Raw genomic sequence first — 20,953 nt, 5'->3', positions numbered from 1 at the left:
TCTTGTGCACAACTTGTATAATAGCATCATAATAGATTTTCTTGGTTATGCCTTTGTCTGCCATCACTCTCTTCTCAATATACGCCTCAGAATGACATTTGGGAGCTATAAATAAGCGTGTCATTCTTCTGCTGGAAACTCTTCAATGGCTTCCTGTCTTACTCAGAGTGAAATCCAAAGTCCTTACTTACAGTGGTCTACAAGGATCCCACACGATCCCCTCTACCACATGTTCCGTCTATTACTACAGAACAACACCTTCCCTGACCAGCCCATGTAAAACAGCACACACATGCTGTATCCCCTCATCATTTCTTCCTCCTCTACTACATTTCTTTTTCAGAGCACTTGTTATCTGACACATTACATCTATTACTTTCAGTCTCCGCCACAAGAAAATAAGCACCATTAGAGCAGCGATTTGTATTCCTTGATTTTGTTCCCTATAGTTTCCCAGTACCTGCCAGAGTGTCTGGTATGTGCTGCTGCTGCTGCTAAGTCGCTTCAGTTGTGCCTGACTCTGTGTGACCCTATAGACAGCAGCCCACCAGGCTTCTCTGTCCCTGGGATTCTCCAGGCAGAAATACTGGAGTGGGCTGCCATTTCCTTCTCCAATGCATGCATGCTAAGTCGCTTCAGGCGTGTCTGACTCTGTGTGACCCTATGGACAGCAACCCACCAGGCTCCTCTGTCCACCTAGATTCTCTAGGCAAGAATAGTACAGTGGGCTGCCATTTCCTTCTCCCAGGTATGTGCAGTAGTCATTAAATAATTGTTGAATATAAATGATTGAACAAGAGGTAGTTTTTGTCACCTTTTAACAGGCATTTCTCTCCACCAACTGCCTGCTGGTTCTCCATCGACCCCAGATGGCCACCCTTCAGCACACTGGATTTCTCAGTCGTGCTGGCTTCAGACTTTGTGGGGCCCAGTGCAAAATGAAAACACGGGGCCCCATGTTCAACATTACTACTAAGAATTTCAAGATGGCAAGAGCAGAGCATTAAATCAAAGGTGACGTCTTCCTAAAGGCAGGACGCTGTGTTTGCTCACCATGAAGCCAGCCTCCTTTCAGTTCCCTGTATCTACCACACTTGCCCTTCTCCTGGCCCTGCAGGCTGCCTGACCCACCTTCCCCTTCTCCCTAATGTAGAGGTCCCAGCCTGTCCCTCAGTGAGGTATTTTGAACTCCCTGGGTTAGATTAGACCCTCTTGCATTTCCATTGTGTATTACCTCTTTCATAACACCTTCACATTGTTGATATATCGTGTTGATTTTGGTCTTCTCTGCTGGCAGGTAATGTTGCTCCTGATGTATTATGTAACTGCATTCCTACCACAGGACCTAGAACCCAGTAGGTACCAATAATTCCTTGTTAAACTGACTAAAATGAGGAACAACTTGCTAGTTCTGGGATTTTAGATACTAGAAAGTGAGGTTTGCAAGGTATCTTGATCATCAGGGAACTCCCAGGCCATGTTAAAATTGGCTATGGTTGGAAGAGACTAGGACTCAAGCAGTCTATTGGGCACTTCTGCCTCAGGCCTAGGAAGGTGCGGACACAGGACAGAGTAAGTCATCAAAACTAATACAGCTTTGGGCAACCTTTGCAGTGACGCATGTAACAAGAAGACAAATAAGATGTTAAATTTAGGAAAATGAAAGCCTGAGAAGAAGACATATAAAAATCAACAGTATCCCCAAGTCATGTTGAACCTAGGACTGCCCTGGTGGCATCTTTATTAATACACAGGTGGGAGCCACAAGAGGCAGCCAGGCAGCAAGAGCTCCTTGGCAGTGATGGTGTCATGATTTAGTAAAGAGTGTCAAGGGGAAAGGCCCACATAAAATTAACACAGGTGTCCCAACCAAAGCCCAATACATTGGGGTACCAAGCATGGTTTGAATTACAGACAAGAAACAAAGGTGAACTCCAGCCCCGGGAATTAGAGATACTCTTTGGCACTTAGAGAATAACCATAACACTGAGAAAATAGGTGAAAACTAGGTATTCCATTTCAGAAACCTGACACTAGAACATCAAGACCAATTCCAGATCCCAGCCACCAGCTGGTGCACACATGTTCAGACTACAGACTGAAGTCCTCAGGGTCCTCACCAATACAAACAAGCAGAAGGCAGAGCTAAAGCAAGTGGGCCTTCCAGGCTCCCACCCAGGTGAGTCCCAGAAAATTCATCTCATCAAGTAGATTCCAATCATTCTAAGTTTCCAATACCGCAATGTAACAGACACTTACTTAAATATCTCAATACTCATTCCCAATTCCTTCCTTGTCTATCTTCTACTAAAGAGTTTGAAAAAGGTGAAACAATCACTTTTCCAATATCCTTTGCAGCCAGGGGTGGCTGTGTGATACAATACTTCCCAGTGAGACAGAAGAGCTTGACTCTGAAGGCTTCAGGGAAAGTCTTTTCTATCCCCAATAAAGGCACAGACCTAGTTGCCACTTTTGCCTTCTTTCTACTTTGAACAGGAATGTGATGTCTGGAGCATGGAAGTCATCTTGCAACCATGAGGCAATCCTGAGGATTAAAACAAAACATGCTAAGGATGGAAGGAAGGAAAATAAGAGAGCCTAGATCCCTGACAGCATCATAGAACCAGCATGCTGACATCCTGCTATGTGAGAAAGAAAATTTAAAACACGTTATTAAAACAAAAAAGCCACCTATGTAGCTTACCAGTTTCCTCTTGTCCATGGAACTCTCCAGGTAAGAATACTTGAGTGGGTAGCCAGGCATTCCCTTCTCCAGGGTATCAGCCCAACCCAGGGATCAAATTTGCGTCTCCTGCATTGCAGGCAGATTCTTTACCATGTGAACCACCAGGGAAGCCCCCAAACATTCACTTATACCATCAATTTTGCAGTTACAGAAATCAATATATGCAACATTAGAGTATGTCTAAAATAGCACACAATGGGTAAGAGTCAGGCACTGGAGTCTGAGTTCAAACTAAGTCTCACTCCGTATTAGTATGTGATCTTGAGCAAGTTTCTCAATCCCTCAATCCCTCTCACTCCCTAGGGTTTTTTCCTTAGGTTTTCAATGGGAAATAGAAATTATAATGGAACATCCATTACAGAGTGGGTGAAGGGTTAAAAAGAAAAACTAATAAGCTTTTAGAACAGTACCTAGAATATGTTAAGTGTTCAGTGTATACTGGTAATTACTATGATAATGCTGAGAGAATAAAATTAAGATTCATGAAAAAAGACATCACTGCCAGCCCTTCCCTGTTTTTATTAGCCAGAGAGTAGTCCTACATTCTTTCCAATACAAACTACCCATAGCCTTCTCTTTTTGTATTACATAATCATTTTTTCTGTGTTAGCATCTAATTCATATATGCATTTCAAAATGGAGAATGATGGAACATACATTGACTATTTAACACCAAGAGACTCTTCAAACCAAGATCATCTTTCCCAAAACAATCAAAACAACAGTGTCTACAACCTACTACCTTGATGACTCAACCACATTATTATCTTCCAGATTTCTTGGACAGTTGAAATAAGATAATGTAACCTTCACAGCATGGATTCGTGGCTCACAAATCAATAATCCTATGAGCCTTGATGCAGCTGGCAGAATAGGATGCTTGCAGCTTGCTCAGAATCAAAGTATGTTAAACCCTAACAATAAACAAGTTAACAGTATTCACTTGCCAATACAAAATATCATGTTTCATCTATTTTATTCATGAACTTAACAGTCTTTTAAAAAGACCTAGTTACTTTTCTATTCTGTTATTTAACTACCAACAAATATCACTCCCCACACCAAGTATGAAAGGCTTCCAGTGTCTGTCTTCCACTACAAAAAATTAGTCAGAGGAACTGGAGACACTTCCATTTTCAGCAGTAAGGAAGAGTAAATGTCCTGATAACTGCCTATTTCATAACAATGAATAATGTCAGATAAAATATAACAAACCCATTTCATCAAATAAATATCTGAGCTTGCAAGAATAGAACACAATTTGCAGGCAGCAAAAGGAAGAGGGAGCTAAAAATCATAGATATGAGAGATTGATGACCAAATAACCATCAGGTTTTACTGTTCAGGCAAGAAGAATTAAGATTTTCACAAGATTAGAAACAAAATCCTTAAATAAAGATTGCAATCTTAAAGGATCATACATGAATTGGGGAAAGCATGGGCTAAAAATTCATCTGCCCAGCAGAAAAGGAAGACAGATCAGGAATGCACCTCTCTTGTATGTATAAAAATATACTCTGAATTTGTTTAACCACAGGCCTATCCTGACAGTTACAGATCAAATCTATTCATCTTTGTAGCATGGGATAGATGTTATAGGCTAAACAGTAACACAAAGTGGCCTCAAATTAGTAGTTTCAAAGTGTACCTAGAAGAAGCAAAAAGTCCTGTGCTATCCAGCAAGGATACCACTAGCCATCTGTGACTAAATCAGATTTTTCTATTAAAATTTAAAGTTCAAGTTTTCAAATTAGCCACATTTCAAGTGCTCAACAGTCACATGTGACTAGTGGCTACCCTGCTGGACAGCAGACATAGAAAATATTTCCATCATTGCAGAAATTTCTATTGAAAAGTGCTGGTCTAAACAAGCACACTCTTAAGCCAGGCTTCGTAAGATTCCCATAGCCAACTGGTACTGAAAATGAGTTCACAATCCACAATTACCAAGAAAAAAAAAAAAAGGAGCAGGGTGATGGGGGGGGGGGGGGCGGAGAGGAAAAAGAAAAAAAACAAAAACAAGGAAACAAGGCACTGTGAGAGAAAGCAGCAAAATAACACTGGAATACGGCTAATAACAACTTTGGATAATAGAATTTTCCAATGTATATGACAAAATACATAAATTTTAAGTGCTTTTTTAACATTGGAAAAGCACTCAAAAATGTAACAAATTTAAAAGATGCTATCAAAAGGGGTCAGGGAGATTTTAAAAAGAATTAACTTCTAAAAATTTATATGTGTACATACATATATGTGATATATGTGTATGATCACTGAAATTATAAACTCAGTGACTAAAGAAAGAATCCATTCACAGGCAGATATCCTTTGGGGTGGGAGTACTAAGTACTAATTCTCTGGACCATCAGAGAATTCCTGGCCCCAGGGAATATTAACAGATATAACTAACCACCAAGAATGCAACACAGCACTTTTCACAGAAAGTATAGAAATAGGGTAAAGAGATATGAAGGCAGAATGAGAAAATATAAGCAGAGTTGTAAGGGACAGAAGTGAGAAAAAGTGAAAAAGAGCCAATTCTTAAAGAGAAAAGCTGAATATTTTACAAATTTTATGATATTCACCAATTCTCAAATCTATTGCATTAATTACACAATTGTAATTACTTACATTGTAAATTAATATAATTTAACTGATACAGTACAATTAATACAATTTCTTCAGAATTACATAAAGAAATTCACACCGGGATAAATCATTTTTACAATGGAAAAAAATCATTATTTTATCATCGTTTATAAAAGAAATGGATCAATCTTTTTAAAACTTCAGATAACCAAAGGAAACAATAAGACTAAACAAAGCAGTCAGACTGACAAGCAACACCTACAAGAGAACACTGACGACCACAGCAGCAGACCCGGCCACATCAACAAAAGGGAAGCTGGGAGATTGTAGAACAATAGCTTTAAAATACAGAGAGAAAATAACTGACAACTTAGAATTAAATATAGAGGTAATTATTCAAGAATAAGATTGAAACAGTCATTTTCAAACAAAGAAAGACTAATATGTTTACCGCTAATAGTTCTCACTGAGGAAATTTCTCATGGATACCCTCTGACAAAAGCAAAGTAAGCCAGAACAAAAGACGGACAGGAAGGAAAGAATGGTGAACAAAGATCTCGTGGATAAATCACATCAACAATAGCTAGGCAATATAATTAGTTAAGGTAATAACCAAACAAAATAGAACTACAATTCTGAAAAAGGTAGCATGAAAGAGACTGTTGGACTTCAAGCATTCTATGCATGGTCTATTCAGAAGAAGGACAAAAATACTAATGTTAGATTTTGTGATGCTCAGTTTGGATGTTAAAACTTTAAGGATAACAACCAGAAATAGAGAAATAAAATGGACAATGTCAAAGTCAGTGAAGTAATAAACACATACTAGGAATGATAATGGAGAAGGCAATGGCACCCCACTCCAGTACTCTTGCCTGGAAAATCCCATGGATGGGGGAGCCTGGTAGGCTGCAGTCCATGGGGTCGCTAAGGGTCGGACATGATGGAGCAACTTCACTTTCACTTTTCACTTTCATGCATTGGAGAAGAAAATGGCAACCCACTCCAGTGTTCTTGCCTGGAGAGTCCCAGGGACGGCGGAGCCTGGTAGGCTGCTGTCTATGGGGTCACACAGAGTCGGACACGACTGAAGTGACTTAGCAGCAGTAGCAGCAGGAATGATAAAAACCTAATTCTGAAGAGTAACTTTTTAAGGGGACGGAGAGGCCATGTCAGTGGAGTGGTACAATGCCTCAAGTAAGTCTTGTAATTTCTAAAATGGATGTTGGTAGCATGGCTACTTCTTTTAATTTTGTGTCTTTTCACTTGTCTAAAATACTTAATTAAAAATATTGTAAAGTAATTAGCCTCCAATTAGAATAAATTAAAAAGACAACATTGTAAATCAACTAGACAATAATAAAAATTTTTAAATAAATAAAAAATGCCTCAATTAAAAAATAGCTGCTGTGCAAAGGAATATTAATAAAAACCTCACAAGAAGAAAGTTCTTTAAAGTACTACTATTCTCCCTGCCTCATTTGATCTTCACAACAACTGGAAAGGGAAAGTAAGATGAGTTTCATATTCTGCATTTTGCAAGTAAAGTGAAGTGAAAGTCGCTCAGTCATGTGTGACTCTTTGCGCAGTCCATGAAATTCTCCAGGCCAGAATACTGGAGTGGGTAGCCTTTCCCTTCTCCAGGGGATCTTTCCAACCCAGAGATTGAACCCAGGTCTCCTGCATTGCAGGCAGAATCTTTTCTAGCTGAGCCACAAGAGAAGCCCCCATTTTGCAAATAAGAAATCAAGAATGACCAGAGCAGTGAATCCCTTTCCCAATGACACACACCCAAGACGTGGCAGAACCTGTCCTCAAACTCATTATTTTCAACCGTAATTCAGTGTCTACCCAGAACACAAGGCTACCTGGCACCTGTCAAAAAATTTAAAGAATGTTTTATAGAATTAGCAAGTTCCACAGAAATTGTGTTTTACATAAAAAAAAATTCTGACTATTAACATAAGAATATAGTCAAAGGGAATTTAAACAAGTCTTATGTACAGGGATCTTCACTGAAGCATATTTATAAAAGTGAAAATTGAAAATGACCTAAATATCTCACAATATAGAACTGCAGAGAATGGTATATCTGTGCAATGCAATGATGCACAGTCATTATAGATTATTTTCTTTCTATAAAAGAATATTTATATCTTAGGAAAATGCTAGTAATATTAAGGGGAAATATGGTATTAAAACTATAAATCCATTTTATTCAACTATAGATGTTGATATAAAAACTAGCAATAATGATATATTATGTATATTGAAAGCCTAGACATAAATGTACCAAAACATGAACAGTAATTATATCTATGGTGGAGGGGCTGAAATCATTGATGATCTTTATCTTCATTCTCTAAACTGAACACATATTGCCGCTCTAAACTGAGCAAAATAAAATTGACAAATACATTTTAGAACTCCCTATTTACAAAAGCATCAGCAACATTAAATATCTTATTCCCCGCCAGAGTTAAACAGTGAAAAGTTAACATGCTAAGAGAAACAGAAACTCAAAGAAAATAAAACAGATCAAAGATGAGGATAAAGCATTTCTGAAATTGAATCATATGAGGTCAGAGCCTGGTTCTCATTATCACTGGGTCCTAAACAAATAGGTTAAGTAGGCTCAGATACGTAACTTAAAACCAATCACAGAAGACTCCAATCCCCCAAGTTTCTGGTTAACAACACTATTAGCTGAATATCAAAAAGCCTACCCTCGCAAAAGGCACTCCAGGCAAGTCACTTTCTCTCTAACAGTTGTCTGTGCCACTGAAAGATCCAATGGTATCTCAAAAAGGGCAAACCACCCAACCACAGAGGTATATCATATCTTCTAATTGTGAGAGGGCTGTAACCCAAACTAGGACACATTAGGGACCCTTCCTAACCATCTACAGTTCCTAAATCCAGGCATGCATAACAGTTTTCTTATAGAAGACGTCTGTTCAACAGTCTCTTCTGCTGACTCCTAAAGAAATATGTAATATAATTTTAAAGTTCAATTCACAAGCCAACATCCAATATTACAGGCTGTCACTTCCCCAAACGTGTGTGTACCCATCATCTAATATATTGTGATGAGCTTCTGATCACTTCGTTTAGTTCTGTACTGGCAATCTCTCAAGTACCTATTCAGCAGGTCACTAGAGGTCTTGCTGAGGATGGAGAAATTTTAAGATCTTCAATCCTGTTTTCAGGTATAATGTCCCTGCCATCAAAATAAAAACGGTTAACGGTTTTTCCATTCTTCTTCTGTTAGAGAAGTGGTGAATGGAGAGGGGAATGAAAGCTGGAAGCTAACATATTAGGTGATTCCTCCCTTTATTTAAATCAAACGTCCTTCCCATATCCTTTACTCAAGCCCTCTCCTGTTGCCTTCTTCCTCACCTGCTTCCCTTTGGCACTGCAAGCCTGAATCTAAGATTCATGATTCAGGGGGAAAAAAAATAAGTTTGGAACTCAGAAGAATCAGATGAATCTAGGTGAAGTCATTAGAGTCAAGTTTCCAGAGACAGCCCTGGAAGGTCAGGCTCTTGCCCCGGGACTCAGATCTCAATTAGGATTTCCTGGTGCCTTTGGGGAGTCACAGTGATGGTGGTGGTGATAATGATGATGAGACAGAGGAGGAAGATGTAGAGAAAGAATTGATATGAGCTGGGAAAGTCAGCGAAGATTAACCTCTGAAACAAAACACATTTGTTACACAAACGTCAAAGTGATAAAAATACACCTGTGTCAAAGAAAGACAGTAAGACCGTTAAATTAAGCTTAACTTTGGCATTTATGGAAGACAAAACCCTTGTCTCTACCACCTTCAGTGAATGTCAGGGAGGTAAAACACAGCAAACACATCCCTGACATCCAAATAAGATATTTATGGGGAAGCAAATGGTTCTGTACTTCAGTGCTCCATTTCTGAAACATTAAAGTCAACACTTACAAATATACACATGATCAGAGGATGAGAAAGGTACATTAGCTTGCTCAGGTGATTCTAACTTAACCTGTGTTGCACTAACCCAGGGAGGGAATCTATTTTCTATCAGATAAGAACTCATAAGAGGTAGAGAGCAAAGTGGGTTGGGGGAGGCAAAATGTTCAAGGCAACATATTAAAGATAATAACTTGAGAGCTTTTTAATTTAAGAAAGAGCAACTGTCCAACTAATTTGTTTTTAAAATAAATCACTGGAACACACAATTCCTCAATAAACATTTTAGACATCACAAAATATACCCCATTCATGCTCTGGCCAAAGAGAGAAATAAGAAAAGTAGAGGGGGGAAAGTGGAGAAAAATATAAATCAAAGAAGGAAAAAGGAAAAAAAGGTAGAGTGTGTGGATACAAAAGAGAGGGAAGAAGAAAGGATTGTAGAGAGAGAAAAGAAGAGCAGAATAGAATCAGACTGGGGGTAGACTCAGTTGGTAGTCAGGTAAATATATTAATTAATTAAAACTGGTTTTTTCAATCCCAGCTTTTCATCAGTGGACACTCCCTGTTATTACTGCCCTTTGAAATGCTGATTAGGTCTTCAGCATGGAGTCATTCATTTAAAGCCCCTGTGTTCCCCAAAGGTTTTTTTTTGTTTGGTTGGTTGCTTTGTTTTTTCTGTTTGGTTTGCTTTTGTTTCTTTTGGCTCTGAATGGGCCATATTTCCTCTGGCCAAAGTACTCCAGGAAATCTGCAGAAGGAAATGGTTCTCTTAGCACCAAGACCAGAGGTTGCCTAAAGCTGTAGTTCTCAATCCTGGCCACATGTTAGAATCACAGGGAGAGCCTTAAAAAAAAAAAAAATCAGTTCCCAAATAAAATACTGATGTTCCTGTCTGCTCTGAGCTAATTAAACCAGAATCTCCAAAGAAAAGTCTCCAACAAGAAAATCTTATGTGCTGGGTGAAAAACATTTTTCTATCCCCTCAAGAATGTATTCGTATCAGGGCTTCTAGAGTATGTGGACATACACTCTAGATTTTATAATTATAAAATTATATGTATATATATAGTGTGCGTGTGTGTTAGTCACTAAGTCGTGTCTGACCCTTTGTGACTCCATGGGCTGTAGCTGCCAGGCTCCTCTGTTCATGGAATGCTCCAGGAAAGAATACTGGAGTGGGTTACCATTTCCTTCTCCAGGGGATCTCCAGGGGATGACCTGGGCATCAAACCTGGGTATTCTGCATTGCAGGCAGATTCTTTACTATCTGAGCCACCACAGAAGCCCAGTTCTGCAAAGTATCAATGAGTTTCTAAGCACCAAGTTCAGAGGCATGTGTTTCTCTGCAGAGATTTATCTACCTGATTTTTGTAACATGTGTGCAAGAGGAGCCAGCCCACTGAGAAAGCTAAGCTGCAGCAGGAATTGTGCATTCAATGACCCCTGAAGTACAGCTCGGCTTCACCCCCTCTTGTGCAGCACTGACTCGCCCACATCAGCAGCTCAGCATCTTCCAATGCCTTTTATCTGCTCATCTTTGTCCACCACATGAACTGGTCCAGAAAAAATGCTATGGTTTCAAGGGAACTAAACTGCATCTTACTAAAAATCCAAACAAATAAGTCTTTTCGGAACTGTACCGTAAGAAAATTACTGCTGGGGGAGCGTGTAACTTCCTCAGTTCTGTCTTGTCTCAACAAAAATTTAAAGCAAAAGACAGACAAGTGTTACAACCCCACGCAATTTCCTCAGACGGATCAGTTTACAGCTCCATGTTACAGCTCACTTTTATTTACAAAGCAAAGGAATATACATACTCAAGGTGTGAGGGCGGGCCAACCCAAAAGACATGAAGAGAAGAGGAGTCTCAATCCTCCTAGGCTTCCTCCTTTTATACATTTGTCTCCTCACCCCGCCCCACCATGAGCCTGCCCTGTGTAAACTGGTCTATCCAGGAGGGCTGTTTGTTTTATCTGAAGTCCTCACTCTGGTCCTCGGATCTTCCTTTGTTCTATTTTTGTGGGCTTTTCCCTTCTTTGTCTTTTGCTGCTGCTGCTGCTAAGTTGCTTCAGTCGTGTCCGACTCTGTGCGACCCCATAGATGGCAGCCCACCAGGCTCCCCCGTCCCTGGGATTCTCCAGGCAAGAACACTGGAGTGGGGTGCCATTTCCTTCTCCATCTTTGTCTTTTAGCCACCGCCATTCTGGACTCCTTTTTCCTATTCTCAATGGCACCCCAGTCCAGTACTCTTGCCTGGAAAATCCCATGGATGGAGGAGCCTGGTAGGCTGCAGTCCATGGGGTCGCTAAGGGTCGGACACGACTGAGCAACTTCACTTTCACGCATTGGAGAAGGAAATGGCAACCCACTCCAGTATTCTTGCCTGGAGAATCCCAGGGATGGGGAAGCCTGGTGGGCTGCCATCTATGGGGTCGCACAGAGTCGTGGACACGACTGAAGCAACTTAGCAGCAGCAACAGCAGCAACTACCTAACAAAACTGACCTTCTGTCTTCTGGTTCCATTGGAAGAATCCCAGAACCTGAGAGGTGGGTATCCCTAAGACAACCCAGTTCTGAGAGTATTTGCACATACTCCATGGGCATCTTTAAGTGTTAACAGTAGAGTGGAGGAATAAACAGGCATGAAGATCAATATCAACTCTGGCCTGGGGTGCATCTTCTCAACAGAGGACATGTGAGAATGGACTTCATTCCATCACATATTCCTTTATTCTGCAGTTTGGAATTTAGTTTGGTTTACTTTGGTTAATAGTTATGAGTACTTTGCTCCCTGCTAATATAAGACATGGTCTCTGCCCTGCAGGAGCTGAAAAACTAAGTAGAAATAAACAGAAATAGAGAGGAAATAGCTAAGTCAGGCTTTCCCAAAGTAATAATGAGAGCTTTTTGAGCTTCAACTGGAGAAGTCCTATGAGGCTGGCCAGCAGGACAGTGCTCTCTGACATGGTGAATTACTGCCTTGTAAGAACTAAACCAATGGGCATAATATTTTTCCTACAAACGTCATTTAAAATAAATGTTGATCCTACACCTTCCCCTCACCCACTCCCTTGTGCTCCTTTATGAAAAGAAAAATATCACTAGCATTGATTCTCCTACCTTCCTCCAAAGAACACTTGTTAATCCTTGGCATAACACTGAGAAGGGGCATGTTACAGCCCACCAGAAGAAAATGACCCACAGGACTAATAGCACCTGTTATTCTAAGAAAGGGAAGGACAGCGATGCAGGCTGGCATACAAAAACAAGCAGGATGTAATTATTTAGAGCAGGGGTCTTCAGGTGAAGCAGACCCATTGTCTTCACTTAGCCGTCTGACCTTGAGCAGGATATTTAATCTCTCTGAGCTTGGGTTTCTCCTCTGTCAAGTATGTATGAGATTATTTAGTTCAAAGGAGCACAGTAGATACTTTATAATTTAATAATGAATATAAAATACTCAATACAATGCCTGACACAAAATAAATGCACAATTGATTCACTCATGCAAGAAATATTTATAGAGTATCTAGAAGGTGCCAGGTAGTGTTCTAGGGGCTGGGACTTGCAGCATACTACTACTACTACTACTAAGTCGCTTCAGTCGTGTCCGACTCTGTGCGACCCCAGAGACGGCAGCCCATCAGGCTCCCCCGTCCCTGGGATTCTCCAGGCAAGAACACTGGAGTGGGTTGCCATTTCCTTCTCCAATGCATGAAAGTGAAAAGTGAAAGTGAAGTTGCTCAGTCGTGTCCAACTCCTAGCAACCCCATGGACTGCAGCCTACCAGGCTCCTCTGTCCATGGGATTTTCCAGGCAAGAGTACTGGAGTGAGGTGCCAGTGCCTTCTCCAGACTCGCAGCATAATAGACCAAATTCCTGCCCCCGTGTTGCTTACCATCTACTGTTCAGGGGTAGATGTTTTAGATGGTGATCATTGCTATAGGGAAAATGAACATAGAGAAGGATGACAGGGAGTGGAGATGACATGCAATGTGAAATAGACCTTACTGATTTGATAGCATGTGAGGGGAAAAAACCTGAAGAGCAACAGGAATGAGTCATACAGAGGAAACAACCATTTCCAAGGCCCAGAGTGAGACGCTTATCTGGTCTATTTGCACATCAGCAAAGAGGTCTGACTAGCAGGAAGAGAAAAATGGTGGGGGGAGACGAGGAGGACATGAGATCTAGGCAGTAAGGCGTGAGTGACTAGGTAGGGCTTTGAAGCTTGGCTTTTGCACTGAGTGAATTAAGTGCTGCTGAAGAGGTCTGGAACAAGTGACACTACCTGATTTAGACTCTACCAGGATGGTGGCTCAGAGGTTAAAGCATCTGTTTTAACCTGGGTCGGAAGATCCCCTGAAGAAGGAAATGGCAACCCACTCCAGTATTCTTGCCTGGAGAATCCCATGGACAGAGGAGCTTGGTGGGCTACAGTCCAGGGGTCACAAAGAGTCGGACATGACTGAGCAACTTCACTTTAACTTTCAGGATCCCATTAGCACCGATATACAGAAGAGATTGGGCAGGTATGTAAGAGCAGAGACTCAAAGAGGGGAGTGAAGAGACTACTGCAATCAGACAGGTGAGAGTTAGAGGTGACTCAGACCAGATAATGATGGGAAAGACAGTGAGATGTGGTCTGATAGATTCTGGATTTTGAAGATTTAGGTGACAAATTTTGCTACTGAGTTAAATGGACAATGTGAGAAGAATGATTCCTGAGGTTTTAGCCTGAGCAGTTGTAATCATGGCCTCTAATTGGGAAAGACTGATGGAGAAGCAGGTTGGGAAAGACAAGCTGTAGGGAATACAGGAAGTTCAGCTTTGGATACATGTTGTATGTGTATTCTGCACACCAAGTCGAAATAGAAAATAAGCAGTAAAATATGTGAATCTAGGATGGAGAGGCAGGTCTGGATTTGGATGTAAATGTGGGCATTGTTAGTATAAAGATGATATTTAAAACCAGGGATAAGATCACTAAGGACATGAGCAAAAACAGAAAGCCAAGTTGATGAAGAGAGGCCTGAGAGCTTCAATGTTCAGAATTCAGGAAGGTAAAGAAGAGCCAGCAAAGGAGACTACAGAATTAGCCAATAAGGACAAGCAGGGGATATATATGTAACCTAAACTTCCCTTAAGCTTATTCACCTAATTATGCACACCACCACGTAACTATCCATCTGGTATGGCAAAACAGTTATCAGAACATGAAATTTAAAATGAGACAAACCTGGATTCAATCCCATAGCCTTCCGTTAACTAGGATAGACCTTTAAGCTTGCTGAGTCTCTAGTTCGTTGACTATGAAGTGAAGAGAACACCACCAACTTCTCAGGCTTATGAGGAAAAAAGGAGATTTTGAATACAGAGCATAGAGCTGGGTAACCCAGATGCCCAATGAAGAACGGCTACACCACATGTAAATCATTGAAGTTAGAACACTCTCTCATACCATACACAAAAATAAATTCAAAAAGGCTTAAAGACTTAAATGTAAGATAGGATACTGTAAAACTCCTAGAAGAAAATGTAGGCAAAACACTGACATAAATCGTAGCAACAGATTATTAGGTCAGTCCCCCAAGGCAATAGAAATAAAAGCGAATATAAACAAATGGGACCTACTCAAACTGACAAGAGTTGGACAGCAAAGGAAATCATAAATAAAAAGACAACCTATGGACTGGGATAAAATACTATTAGTAGTAAAAAATGTAACTGACAAAGGATTAATTTCCAAAATAAACAAACATTTCATACAACTCAAAGAAAAAACCCAAGCAAAACATAAGCGGAAGACCTATCCTGACATTTCTCCAAAGAAGACATGCATATGGCCAAAAGGCACATGAAAAGATGCCCAACTTTGCTAATTATCAGAGAAATTCAAATAAAAACTAAAATGAAGTACCATCTCACACCTGTCAGAATAGCCATCATTGAAAAGCCTACAAATAATAAATATTGGACAGGGTATGGAGAAAAGGGAACTCTCCCATATTGCTGGTGGGAATGTAAACTGGTACAACCACTAAGGAAAACAGTACAGAGAGGTTCCTTTAAAATCTATTTCCATATGATCCATCAATCCCACTCCTGGGCATGCATTCAGAGAAAAGTTGGAAAAGATGCACGCACTCCAATGTTCATAGCAGCACTAGTCACAATAGTCAAGATATGGAAGCAAGCTAAGTGACCACCAACCGAGGAACAAATAAAGATGTGAAATAAATATACACATACATGTATGTATACACACATACACATATGTAGTGGACTACTCGGCCATAAAAAATAATAAAATAATGCCATTTGCAGCGACATGGATGGACCTAAAGATTATCATACTAAGTGAAGTAAATCAGACAAAGACAAATAGCAGGTAATACCATTGCATGGAGAAACAGAATCATAGACATAGAAAACAAAACTATGGTCACCAAAAGGAAGGGGGGTGGTAATTAGGAGTTTGGGGTTATCAGATACAAGCTACTACATATAAAATCAAGAAGGTTCCACTCTTTCAGTTCAGTTCTGTCGCTCAGTCGTGTCCGACTCTGTGACCTCATGGACTGCAGTGCACCAGGCATCCCTGTCCATCACCAACTCCCGGAGTTTACTCAAACTCAACTCCATTGAGTCGGTGATGCCTCCAACCATCTCATCCTCTGTCACCCCCTTCTCCTCCTGCCCTCAATCTTTCCCAGTGTCAGGGTCTTTTCAAATGAGTCAGCTCTTTGCATCAGGTGGCCAAAGTATTGGAGTTTCAGCTTCAACATCAGTCCTTCCAATGAACTCCCAGGACTGATCTCCTTTAGGGATGGACTGGCTCGATCTCTTTACAGTCCAAGGGGCTCTCAAGAGTCTTCTCCAACACCACAGTTCAAAAGCATCAATTCTTCTGCACTTTCTTTATAGTCCAACTCTCACATCCATACATGACTACTGGAAAAACCATAGCCTTGACTAGATGGGCCTTTGTTGGCAAAGTAATGTCTCTGCTTTTTAATAAGCTGTCCAGGTTGGTCTAACTTTCCTTCCAAGGAGTAAGTGTCTTTTAATTTCATGGCTGCAGTCACCATCTGCAGTGATTTTGGAGCCCAGAAAAATAGTCTGACACTGTTTCCACTGTTTCCCCATCTATTTACCATGAAGTGATGGGACCGGATGCCATGATCTTAGTTTTCTGAATGTTGAGTTTTAAGCCAATATTTTTACTCTCTTTCACTTTCATCAAGAGGCTCTTTAGTTCTTCTTCGCTTTCTGCCATAAGGGGGGTGTCATCTGCATATCTGAGGTTATTGATATTTCTCCCGGCAATCTTGATTGCCAGAAAGCTGGAAAGCTTGTGCTTCATCCACCCCAGTGTTTCTCATGATGTACTCTACATATAAGTTAAATAAGCAGGGTGACAATATACAGCCTTGACATACTCCTTTTCCTATTTGGAACCAGTCTGTTGTTCCATGTCCACTCTTTAACACATAGAATGATATTCAGTATCCCATAATATACCGTAATGGAAAAGATAACAAAAGAATGGCTACACTTTCTGAAACTATTATTCATTAAGTACTTTTCCAACACTTACAAGGGATGCAAATAGTACCATGTCAGGTAGAATAAAATCTAGCAGGATAAAAGATAACAGGAATTTTAAAAAATAATATAGAAAGCATGGTCCCTAAGATAGGCTCTTTGAAAGAAGTGAACTTTTCTATCTGATTTATACAATCATCTTAACAAGTGGGACAAGGATGGCACTCAAATGTTTCATGAATGAATGAATGAGAGACTGATGTGAAGAAACACTTTGAGTTTGTGGCAGAGAGAGATCACTGGGAGTTGAAATGGAAAGAGAGCCCTTCATTAGTGACATGGCAAAAAAGTTTCAGGTGAATTTTTCCCATTGAATCAAAATTTACATAAAACAGCCAAATGAAAGGAGAAAAAGAAGAGGCTGGATTATCAAAAACTATACCACTGGGATTACTGAGTAAACCTTGGAACATACACAGACAATCCTATTGCCTTGTTAAGTTTTGTTTTAGGGAAGTTTGTTTCACTTCACATTTATCAGTCACAGAATGCAATCTTTTGTCCTCAAAAACAATAAAAATAAAAGTGAGCTCTAACTTGTGCCACTCTTGCAAGCAATTTATATTCAGTTACTCCTCAAAAGACTGTTCTAAGGTAGATATTATGATTTCTACTTGATTGATGAAGAAGTTAGGAGGATACAATTCTAATTAATTCTACTAAGTGGCAGAGCTAGGACTTGCACTTCCACTCCAGAACTGACCCCTTCACCATTACAGTGTGTCCTGTAGAGACCATATGCATCCACAGATCCAAACACTGACAAGTGCATTGGACCTGTTAGGAAAAGAAAGCCATGGAGCAGAGAATTTAGTCAAATTAATGATAAACATCATAATCATTATCATTCCCTTCCTGAGTTAATGTTACATACAGCCATTCTTCTAAGTCAGTATCATAGCTCAGGTATTTGTAAATGAACAAAATACACACATTCCCAAAGTATCCAAATCTGAGTGAAACTGGAAGTGCTTGTTCTTACTCTGGAACATCAAAACTTCTGTTGGTCTTTTTTCTTCTCTCTAAATGATGGGAATTTTTACTAGTTTTGAGAACTCAATAGCCATCTTTATTTGCAAGAAGGCTTTTGAAAAACATTGGCACCTGTTTTGGTAGAGCAGCTTCTATGCAATGCTGCACTGCCTTAGAGCAAGGCTGAGTGATTATTAATATATGCACAAAATAAAAATAAAACAAAACGTGGTGTACTAAAACCCGAAGCAACTGAGCAGAAAGTCAAACACGTCTGTTTTCCCCAGAGTGATGAATCTGATCAAAGACACCGTATCAGCCACCTGTGCCCATGCAACTGGGAGGTGGAGGCGAGAGTGAGCAGGCATCATGCATTGTTTTCATTAGCATGTTTCCTGGTTCATTATATCTCAGGTAATGATCCATGGTCCCAGCAGGGTTGCAGATTGCCGATATTCAAAGTCTTAACACTCAGAACAAGTTTTTCTAGGTAGGGAGTATTTTTTCCCACTGGCTTATTCAATCTGCAATCTTATAGCCTTAAAAAAATAAACGAGCAGCATCAGATATTTTCTGACTTGCAAAGTGATATGTGTGCATGGCAGAACATTTGGAAAATACAAAAAACACCAACAAGTGATATAAGAGTCACCCATATTGCCACTCCCCAGGATAACCTCTTAGATTCACAGAATTTAAAAATAAAAGTACAAGTGAAACTAGCACCAGAAACTTGGAGGGAAGACAGGGTTGTGGTTGAGTGTGTGTGTGTGTGTGTGTGTGTGTGTGTGTGTGTGTGTGTGTGTGTGTCAGTCAGTGTGTGTCAGTGTGTCAGTGCTCAGCCTTGCCTGACTCTTTGAGACCCCATGGACAGGAGCCCACCAGATCTCTCTGCACATGGAATTTCCCAGGAAAGAATACTGGAGTGGGTTGCCATTTCTTTCTCCAGGGGATCTTCCCGACCTAGGGGTCAAACCTGCATCTCTTGCATCTCCTGCTCTGGCAGGCTGATTCTTTACCACTGAGTCACCTGGGAAGTCCTTCTTTTATTGTTCTTTTAACTTTGCTATAAAGTCATTTTGTGAGTCTTTTTTTTACGGGAAAAAAGATATTAGGACTCAGTTACAATTCTTTTCATAGTGAGAAAATTAAGGTTTAAAGAACAAGAATGATTGCTTAGAACCACACAGCTGCTAGTCTGAACAGAACTAGAACTGCAGGGTTTCCCACACGAGGCTTGGCCCTCTCCATACTCAGCTCTCCACAGTGGAATCCCACCATTATATTATTAATGGCTTTGGGTCTTCATGGCTTTGGGTCTTCATGGCCTTTTGCTTTTCAACAGTGCCCTATAAATTTGGAATATCCTAGGAAGGGAGGAAGAGTTTGCGGTATGGATTACAAAATTTCAGTGAGTATTCTTTCCAGATGCAGCCCATCAAGGGAGCCAAAACCCTGACAGGTAACCCTCCACAGCACCACTCAGCCCAGGATGCTACTCGCCCATCACAGCCTGGAGGAGTCTGCCTGCTTTCCTTTATGTCTTGACCTCTACCACCCTCCTGTCTTCTCTTAGAATTAATATTAACCATATCAACAATTTTTGAGTGAGTACTATAAACCAGGTGCCATAGTACATATACATTATCTCATTTAACACTTCAGTTCAGTCGCTCAGTCATGTCCAACTCTTTGTGACCCCATGAACTGCAGCCTGCCATGTTCCCCTGTCCATCACCAATGCCTGGAGCTTGCTCAAACTCATGTCCATCGAGTCAGTGATGCTATCCAATCATCTCATCCTCTGTCATCCCCTTCTCCTCCTGCCTTCAATCTCTTCCAGCATCAGGGTCTTTTCCAATGAGTCAGTTCTTTGCATCAGGTAGCCAAAGTATTTGGAACTTCAGCATCAGTCCTTCCAATGAATATTCAGGAATGATTTCCTTCAGGATGGACTGGTTGGATCTCCTTGCAGTCCAAGGGACTCTCAAGAGTCTTCTCCAACACCACAGTTCAAAAGCATCAGTTCTTTGGCGTTCAGCCTTCTTCACAGTCCAACTCTCACATCCATACATGACTACTGGAAAAACCATAGCCTTGACTAGACTGACTTTTGTTGGCAAAATAATGTCTCTGCTTTTGAATATGCTATCTAGGTTGGTCATAGCTTTTCCTCCAAGGAGCAAGTGTCTTTTCATATCATGGCTACAGTCATGATCTCCAGTGATTTTGGAGCCCAAGCAAAGAAAGTTTATCACTGTTTCCATTGTTTCCCCATCTATTTGCCATGGAATGATGGGGCCAGATGCCATGATCTTTGTTTTTTGAATGTTGGGTTTTAAGCCAGCTTTTTCACTCTCTTCTTTCACTTTCATCAAGAGACTCTTCAGTTCCTCTTCACTTTCTGCCATAAGGGTGGTGTCATCTGCATATCTGAGGTTATTGATATTTCTCCTGGCAATCTTGATTCCAGCTTGTGCTTCATCCAGCCTGGCATTTCACAGGATTTACTCTGCATATAAGTTAAATAAGCCAGGGTTACAATATACAGCCTTGACGTACTCCTTTTCCTATTTGGAACCAGTCCATTGTTCCATGTCTGGTTCTAACTGTTGCTTCTTGACCTGCATACAGACTTCTCAGGAGGTAGGCAAGGTCATCTGGTATTCCCATCTCTTTAAGAATTTTCCAAAGTTTGTTGTGATCCACACAGTCAAAGGCTTTGGCGTAGTCAGTAAAGCAAAATTAAATGTTTTTCTGGAACTCTCTTGCTTTTCCTATGATCCAAAGGATACTGGCAATTTGAACTCTGATTCCTCTGCCTCTTCTAAATCCAGCTTGAACACTGGAAGCTCTCAGTTCACATACTATTGAAGCCTTGCTTGGAGAATTGCTAGTGTGTGAGTGAGTACAATTGTGCATTAGTTTGAACACTCTTTGCCATTGCCTTTCTTTGGAACTGGAATGAAAACTGACCTTTTCCATTCCTGTGGCCACTGCTGAGTTTTCCAAATTTGTTGGCATATTAAGCGCAGCACTTTAACAGCATTATCTTTTAGAACTTGAAACAGTTCAGCTGGAATTCCAT

At 40.5% G+C, this 20,953-nt stretch overlaps 1 protein-coding gene across 34 annotated transcripts in view; it reads right to left on the bottom strand.

Annotated features, from left to right (window-relative positions):
- NELL1 (neural EGFL like 1) overlaps nucleotides 1–20,953 on the bottom strand; it is a 1,048,536-nt gene that overhangs the window by 651,942 nt on the left and 375,641 nt on the right. Inside the window, exons 13-14 of one of the 34 annotated variants that reach the window (XR_015158064.1) lie at nucleotides 14,525–14,630; nucleotides 9,625–10,127 (exon numbers count right to left, since the gene is read on the bottom strand). The exons of 31 other annotated variants lie outside the window; for them this stretch is intronic. Coding sequence is in view for 2 of the 3 variants with exons in the window: in XM_086385583.1 (XP_086241709.1) it covers nucleotides 10,054–10,127 (74 nt within the window). In the remaining variant the exon portion in view is untranslated. Of the gene's footprint in view, nucleotides 1–1,777; nucleotides 2,546–9,624; nucleotides 10,128–14,524; nucleotides 14,631–20,953 lie in introns of those variants that run through there. 2 more of the 34 variants (XM_086385585.1, XM_086385583.1) reach the window with 2 other exon arrangements.

This window comes from Bos grunniens, chromosome 29, assembly GCF_055505025.1.
Source record: "Bos grunniens cultivar Pamir isolate PY7600 chromosome 29, Bosgru_T2T1.0, whole genome shotgun sequence".
NCBI lineage: Eukaryota > Metazoa > Chordata > Mammalia > Artiodactyla > Bovidae > Bos > Bos grunniens.
The sequence above is the reverse complement of the archived record's forward strand: the minus strand, read 5'-3'. Positions and strand labels throughout refer to the sequence as shown.